Source organism: Chiloscyllium plagiosum, unplaced genomic scaffold, assembly GCF_037043375.1.
Source record: "Chiloscyllium plagiosum isolate Xiang-an unplaced genomic scaffold, Cpla_swu_hap1 HiC_scaffold_34, whole genome shotgun sequence".
Taxonomy (NCBI): Eukaryota; Metazoa; Chordata; class Chondrichthyes; order Orectolobiformes; family Hemiscylliidae; genus Chiloscyllium; species Chiloscyllium plagiosum.
Genome location: NW_028270172.1, coordinates 14,929,338 through 14,937,856, shown reverse-complemented (window position 1 = coordinate 14,937,856; position 8,519 = coordinate 14,929,338). Strand labels below are relative to the sequence as shown.

Genomic DNA, 8,519 nt, shown 5'->3' with positions numbered 1-8,519 from the left:
CATTAAAACTATTAACAACTCCCTCTGTCTCTTGCATTAGGTCTCTACACCATCTGCCGTCTTGCTCCTTCTCTGCCTCTGTCAAAAGTATTTTTAAAAAGCCTATTTTCCAACACCTTTCAGTTGTGAATTAATGCCATCTCTTGCATTATCTTAGTAGTCTGAATCTAGTTATTAGCTGCATTTATTGAAGTTACATAGTGGTTTCTCTCCACATTACCGGCAGCTCCTTAAATTTAAAACAGAACAAACAAAAGCAGTATAAAACCAAATGGACAAATGAGGGGAAGTCTCATTACCTTACCTGCTTCTGATGAACCTGCACTGTATTCTGTCATACCATTGTTTTTATTTTGCTTTGAAGAACAGTTGCCCTCTTTATTACCTCTCCTCCGTTAATCGAGGATTCTTGTGATCTGCACCAGATTTGGGGAGGCAATGGCTGAGTGATATTATCACTGGACTATTAATCCAGAGACCCAGGGAGCGTTCTGGGGACCAGAGTTTGAATCCTGCAGATGGCAGATGGTCAAATTTGGATTCAATAAAAATCTGGAATTAAGAATCTCCAGATGACCATGAATCCATTGTTGATTATTGGAGAAGCCCATCTGGTTCACTAATGTCTTTTAGGGAAGTAAATCTGACATCCTGACCTGGTCTGGCCCAAATGTGACTCCAGACCCACAGCAACTGCCCTCGGGTAACTAGGGATGGGCAATAAATGCTGGCCTGGCCAGTGAAGCCCTCATCCCGTGAATGAAAATGTTTTCTCTCAAGAGTTCCAAGGGTCATTCTGAGTTGTGCCCCTCTCTTCCTTATAAAAGGAGTGACAATGGATTCTGGTTCTGCCTCTACATGGCACTGCATTGTTCCACATCGTTTTGTGAGAAACTGTAGTCACCTATTAACAAACTGCAGTAAACGAGAAGCAAATCAATTCAACTTTCATCTCTTAATCACACAAAGACGAGATAAACTAAATTACAGAAAAGTTAATTTTATTAGCAATCAGCTTGGAATATTGATAGTGCACATTATAAGCATGAGTGTGATACAAAAGAAACCAAGAGTAAAGCTCCTCATAATAGAATTCATGGCACATTATGATGTTACAATGACATACATCAAGGTTAAGTTAACCCACAGGAAATGCTCTTCAGGAAACCAGGGCATTCCATGATCCCTCAGTGTTCCTAAGAGGTGGAGCTGCTGACAGTTTGTATTCCTGAAGAGGTGAAAGTGAGGACTGCAGGTGCTGGAGAGTCAAAGTCAAAAAGTGTGGCGCTGGAAAAGCACAGCAGGTCACGCATCAGGAGTGATGATGAGCTTATGCCTGACACATTGGCTCTCCTGCTCCTCGGCTGCTCTGCCTTTCCAGTATCACACTTTTCCACTCTATATTCCTGAAGACCTGCTTCCTCTGCGATGTATTATTTGTGACCTCCTTGAAAAAAGGCTTTGTGGTAAATTTTTATGCAGCTCTGCTGCGCAGGCCACACTGTCGACTGACATATTGACTTACAATCCAGATTCCACTTAAATGGATTAAAAACGGAGCCTCCAAATATATACACTAATGTAGTAGAGTAACACAATTCTGACTGACATGGTGGCTCAGTGGTTATCACTCTCAGCAGCAGGGACCCAAGATCGATTCTAGCCTCAGGTGACTGTCTGTGTGGAGTTTGCACACTCTCCCCATATCTGCGTAGGTTTCCTAAGATGTGCAGGTTAGGTGAATTGGCCATGCTAACTTGCCCATAGTGTTCAGGGATGTGTAGATTAGGTGCATAGGTTTGGGGTAAATGTAGAGTAATAAGGGAATGGGTCTGGGTGAGATACTCTTCAGAGGGTCAGCATGGATTTGTTGGGCCAAAAGAAGTGTTTCCAGACTGTAGGGATTATAGGATATTCCTCTTTCCTATGTTCTTAAAGCCGACTTTTATTTGTTTCCCTAATGTCTATGTGACTCAGTGTCAAATTTTCTTTCATAAATGCTTCGATCAAGTGGCTTAGTACATTTCGCATAGCAAATGCTGCACTAAAAATCAGCTTGTTATCACTGGATAAGTTATTGGTGGTAACTGGATAGAAGCCTTTCAATCTTGGAATGCCACTAATGTGGATCAATGTTCTTGTGGTATCAGGTGAAACCCAGGAGCGGGGGAGGCTATTAAGTCCCTTGATTCTGTTCTGCCATTCTTAGTCATGATTGATCATGAACTTCGATGTCATTTTCCCACGCTATCCCCATATTCCTTGACATCATTAGCTGATCTGCTGATCCTGTCTTGAAGATACTCAATGTCCGAACTTCCACAGGGCTCCACAGGAAGTAGAGGATTCCAAGCCTCTCATGGAGATGCAAATGTAATGCCATCTTCCCTCTTACATTAGCTGGTCACACTACTTCATAGAATATGGAAGCAGGCCATTCAGCCCATCACGTCCACACTGACCTTCTGATGAGCATCCTACCCTGACCCACCCGATTCCTATAACCTTGTATTTCCCATGGCTAGCCCACCTAACCTACACATCCATGAACACTATGAGCAATTTAGCATGGCTAATCCCCCTAACTTGCAAGTTGGACTATGGGAGAAAACCAGAGCATCCTGAGGAAGTCCACACAGAAACAAACGGAACTTGTAAACTCCACATAGACAGTCGCCAGAGATTGGAATCAAACCCAGGTCCCTGGCACTGAAGCATATTGGCATATTTTGTTGTGATGTTTATAACAGCATTGCTCCTGACACTCAGAACATTCGGTCTTCTCCTGGGTGAATCACAAACATCTTCTACTCTGAGTGATATGTGGCCAACAGTCTCATAAACCAGATGTTTGGATTAGTGTATTGCTAAATGGTGGTAGGGTTAGATTTGGAGGGCTAGGGGATGGCAGTACCCTCAAATTCTGGTAACATGAAACTCTGTCAGCCTGAATATTGCAATGGCCCTCAACTGCAAAGGAGATAGGTCCAACAAGTCATTGCAAGTACCCCTGAGTGGTACTGCCTTTTGCAACATGGCCTTTGTTCTGGGACACTTATAAGCCCAGGCATGTGTAACCACAATCTCTAAAGTGCTCAGTTGCCAGGGTATGTGGTCGGCAAGTGTGGAGGGAGGACAGGATGAAGCTCTTGACCATGTGTGGGATGCTCTGTGCAGGGAGAGAATGAGACAATTTCCTGGTAAAGAACCAGTACAGACATATTCCATACAAAACTGTCAAAGTTTCAGAGGCTCCCAATGTACAACTTCTCTCATCTTTGATAAACTATGATTCTGGTCCTATATTGATGCTGTTACATGACATAAACGTAAAACTACTCGCTCATACAATTTTATCTATTTCTTACTGGCTACAAAAGTATGTAAAGCAATATGGAAATATTCAATATTGTGCTTTTCACTGCAGTTAAAGAAAAGCAAAGGTTTTAATGGCAATTAGCACTTACATTAAGAAAAAAAGCATGATCTGAATACTTTTGAAAGGAAAAAGGGAGCAGATCGCTGCTTGGAGACAGCCAAAAGGTGTAAGATTCTGTAGCTTCCAGGTACACACTGCAGCTTCTCTGCTTCCCAGGTCCCGATGCCACCATCCTCCCATTCCCTGTCAGATTGTCAACCTGTCAACCACCCTCAACTGCAGAGGAAATAAGTCAATGCAAATAATTGCTTGGGGGTGGGAACGGGACATGGAGAAGATTGCATCCAAATGTGATTCCCCTTGAGGGTGAACAGCCCGCTGGTAAACACTAGACGGGCTGATGCATGAAAAACATATCTCTGGCACTTGCGCATCCCATACTCCAGAACAGATCCAGAGAGGACACAGGAAAATAGTTGAGAAAGTAAGTGAATGCAAACATCCCTTTCTTTCAGATACCCAATAAAATTACAAGCTGCAGGGCTATATCTGCATGTATCTTTTGATCCAAGCTTTCTGTGACACATTATGTATAGCCATAGGTGAAAAGAAGTAACGCCCTACTGATATAATCCCTGCTCTGGTTTTTTTATATATATATATATATATATATATATCCAGTACACAATAACATAAGCACCACAGAGTTTGAAAGATGTTAGAGCACGGTTGGGTAAAATGTAACAAGGATAAATTCTTAAGTGCTGTCATCAATTTGATATTGGTTAAAGTGAAAAAAAGTTGTTACAGAATAGCACTGGAAACAAGCTCAAAAACAGAGGATGAATACGTTAGAATTCCCTTTTAAATTTTTCAATTAATACACACTCCAGATTACATCTTCAGAAAACTCCCTTTTTTAAGGCGCATTAGAAGAAGATTCTTTGTTTGCTCCATTTATATTTCCTATGTAACATTTAGTTCTAATTCTCCGATGACCTGCTTCAATGCACTGCTGTCCAGGCTCGCTATCACTTTGCGCTGACCCCGTTTCTTGGGCACAAACACTTCCTTTGTTGTTAAAGTGGCATTGTCTTGGAGGATACTGCAAACAGAAAATGTTATTTGTGTTACAAACTTGTTCAAATTTGATGTTAAAGCTTACCTCATCAGGATAGAATCTTAAGAATGCCAAATTTTCTTTGACTATTCGTGTGCACCAAAAAACCCCAGTACCCAGTGGCCAACCACTTTAACTCCACCTCCCACTCCGCCAAGGTCATGCAAGTCCTGGGCTTCCTCTGCCGCCAAATCCAAGCCACCCGCCAATGCAGGAAGAATGCCTCATCTTCCACCTCGGGACCCTTCAAACACACAGCATGAACATCGACTTCACTAGTTTCCAAATCTCTCCTACCCCCCCACCTCCCAGATCCAACCCTCTAACTCAGCAACGTCCTCTTGAACTGTCTTGCCTGTCCATCCACCTTCCCACTTGTCTCCACCCTCATCTCCGATCTATCACTATCACCCCCCACTTGCATCTACCTATCACCTTCCCAGCTACCTTCCCCCACCCCCACCCTCCTATTTATCTCTCAGCCCCTTTCCCCCCTGACATTCCTGTTGAAGGGCTTATGCCTGAAATGAAGACTCTCCTGCTTCTCGAATACTGCCTAGTTTACTTATACTTGTTATAAACTGCACAAATTCATGCACAGCCATCATTCTGCTGTAAACTGAAGGAGCATGTCTGTGCATTGTGCCTTTTCCAACTTTTGGGATAACCATTGTCTACTGTAAACCAACAGCAATGCCTTAATCAGGAATTGACTTGCTTGAACTGAATTTAAAATCAAATTTGGCCATTAACCATTCAATGGTACATTAACTATTTATCAACCAGAGTCTAAGTTCCCACTGATTGGGACATTTTTAAATGCAGTACAAATGATTGTTCTGTTTGAGATTTGGTATTCTTGCGATTTTGTCCTGATGAATGTTAGATGGAAAATTTCAAGAAAGCATGTTTCTTTTCTGTCAGTCATATTCAAGTTCTATGCAACAACCAAGCATTTATGTTTAAGAATAATCCCCAGGCTACATTTACGTTTGAACATAATATCATAACTTGACTTTCAGCATTTTGTGTTTCATACCACTCCTTTTGTGTTAGCTTGTCATTTAAATTATTCACACTGACTTTCTTTGCCCTTAAGTCAGTCATTATCCCTTAGCCAAGAGAGTAACCAGTTCCCAGTGTAAATCTATCACTGAGAAGTTAGTTAAGCGCTGACTGATATAATTCAGCTGAACACAATGCTACAGATACTGGATGTCAGAAATAAAAACAAAATCAGAGAAAGAGAGTAAGTGGACAGGATTTACCAGGTTCCTTGGAGGTGTGGGGGCCCAGGAGAATTGGAGAGGGGCATGGGCGAAGGTAGAAAAACTCCAAATGAAACTTTTGGCTGGATTTCCAATACATAGAGATATCCTTGTGATTTTCTCATCTTCACAGTGGAGATGACAACCAACCCAGCAGTGCAGGGAAACTCCTGGAGGGAGCTGAGGGCAAGTCATTAACAGGAACTTTCCCAGGTTTGTGTCATTTTACAGATGCCAGAGTTCATAGTGAGAGTATCCAGCAGCCTGAGGGTTACATGACATCTGCCATTTAATCCCTAAGAAGAGGGAGTCTGCTATCCAATGGCAGACACAGGCCTGTCTCTGTACCTCTCTCTCATGAATACCGCTGTCACTGAGAGTGACCGAGCTCAAGACTCTTCCTTGAGTGAGAAAGATTCAGCGCAGTGTTTCAGAACAAATCTTTGTCAGAACAGGAAAGAAAAAGTGAGACGTGACAGCATTGCTTGAAACCTTTTCCAGTCTTGAAAAGTGAACTTTGTTTCTCTCCCCACAGATGCTGCCTGACCAGGTGAGAATTTCCAGTAGCTTGGCTCTTCAGTTTGGAGCCATTCATTTGTGGAGAGAAAGCAAAACTCTGGGTGGTATTTCCAGGATACAGACTGATAGCTGCTGGCAAATTCACCATGTGAGGAACCGAAGAAATCATCTCCATTTCTCTCCCACTCTGGGGCATGAGATGGAAGCGTTCTTAGTTGCTTGCTTGCTATTTCTGATTAAAGGAACATGTGCAACATCTACAGAGTCTCAGGAACACCAAAAGAATGGATCTTCCTCCCCCTTCACCCCCAATGCCACTATCACCCCTCACCATCCGAACCCACTCCTGTTCCCTCAACTCCTTCTGCTGAATGAAGGAATAGAAAACTTTGCTTTTACATTTTCTGTCAATTTTCCAACTTTTACCTGATGTAAAACAGATGGAAGCGACGTTGAGTTTTTAATAAGAAGATATGTTAATAAAGGAACACACAGCCGGAAACATTATTTAATGAGGAAATCCAGCGGATGCTGGAAATCAGAAATGTGAAATTACTGGCAAGACTCAGCAGGTTCTGCAGCATTAGAGGAGAGAAATAGAATTAACATTTTGGCTCCAATGACCCTTTCTCAGAAATGGTTGTAGCCATGAAAAGGTTGGTCTAAATGCTGAGGGTGAGGTAAGGGGATGGGGGGAAGGAGTAAATGACAGGTGGAGATGGAGCGCAGAGAGAGAGAGAGAAACACAGTTAGACAGACAAAAGATCAGGTAACAGACAGCCTGGGCGAGTGAAGGCTGCTAATAGGACAATGGGTGTGGCTGACAATGGAGTGGTTTTTGTAGCAGTCCACATGATCACAAGGCCTGGTGTGTGGGGGTTGGGGCAAGGACAGTGGAGAGAGTGCTCAGGCCCTAAAATTACTGAACTCTATATGGAGTCCCAAGGACAATTGAGTCCCCTTGCATTATTTAATGCAAAGGTTTGATTACATTTCTATCACTTATGCTGATTTTGATTTTCCTTACCTGAACATCTTTAACTTTGCCTTCTGTGTATCAAGTCCATCAATGCGAAGAACCAGATGTTTGAGAGGCTTTCTGAGAGGGTTTGTAAATTCAATCATTAGGGTTACCTCATGCCCAAGCATCACTGGGCCTTCAACCTGAAAAGAGTTGGTGGGGGAGGGAAATAAAACCTGTTAGGGGCTACTAGCAATTAACCATTTATCAATCTGAGTCCACATGACAATCAAACAATACCTCTATACGTACAGTATAAATTATTGTTCCCTTTGAATTTGGTATGGCCTGATGAGTGCATGCCTCTCTTTTTCAGCCATATTCAACTTCTGCACCACCAAGCAAATGTTCATGGGAAATTTACCTTCCCCTCAGCCTCCTGGTCCCTGGTTCCAGAAGGTTCCCTATAATATGTTCGGCTCGTGGTAAACCACAGGTAATTGAAACTGTGGAAAACAATTCTGCAGATACAGTGGTCGCCCTATGCCACATTTTCAGGCCTGCCCCTTTTGTATTAGTTTATCATTTTAATTATTCATACTGACTATCCTTACCCTTAAGAATGCCATTAATTCTCAATTAAAACAGTAACTTGTTGCCATTGTGATCCTAGCACTGAAAGTGATGGAAGTGCTAACTGGAATCAATCAATCAATCAGATTTGTCTCAGTCTTTATCAATCCCTCAGGATTCCTACAGAGAAATAAATTCTCCCCATATTTGTGTGGGTTTCCTCTGGGTGCTCTGGTTTCCTCTCACAGTCCAAAGATGTGTAAGTTAGGTGGATTGGCCAAGCTAAATTGCCTATAGTGTCCAGGGAGGTGCAGGCTAGGTGGATTAGCCATGGGAAATGCAGGGTTACAGGGCTGGGTTGAGTCTGAGAGGGATGCTCTTCAGAGGGTCGGTGTGGACCCGATGGACCAAATGGCCTGTTGCCACACGGTAGGGATTCTATAACAGAGAATTTTTCTGACAGTAACAATGGACAACATTTTGACATCATTTTCTGAGGCAAACTGCTGGAAATGTTCAGCAAATCAGCCATGATTTGTCGCTAGAGAAACAGGTTTTCCATTTTGGGGTCAGTGACCTTCCCTCAGGGCTGGTGCACTGCTGAGACAGCATCTGGACTACTCTGCACAGTATCAGTCTGCTTAATTAAAAATTTAAATGCATTGGAGTCAGATCAGGGAATATCCACCAGATTAATAC

At 42.6% G+C, this 8,519-nt stretch overlaps 1 protein-coding gene across 2 annotated transcripts in view; it reads right to left on the bottom strand.

The window, feature by feature from the left end:
• Nucleotides 1-984: 984 nt before the first annotated feature.
• Nucleotides 985-8,519, bottom strand: part of LOC122564275 (coagulation factor XIII A chain-like) — a 118,730-nt gene continuing 111,195 nt past the window's right edge. For both annotated transcript variants that reach the window (XM_087978503.1, XM_087978502.1), the window contains exons 15-16: nt 7,314-7,450; nt 985-4,484 (exon numbers count right to left, since the gene is read on the bottom strand). In XM_087978503.1, the coding sequence (XP_087834629.1) occupies nt 4,346-4,484; nt 7,314-7,450 (276 nt within the window). In that variant the 3' untranslated portion in view covers nt 985-4,345. The remainder of the gene's footprint in view (nt 4,485-7,313; nt 7,451-8,519) is intronic.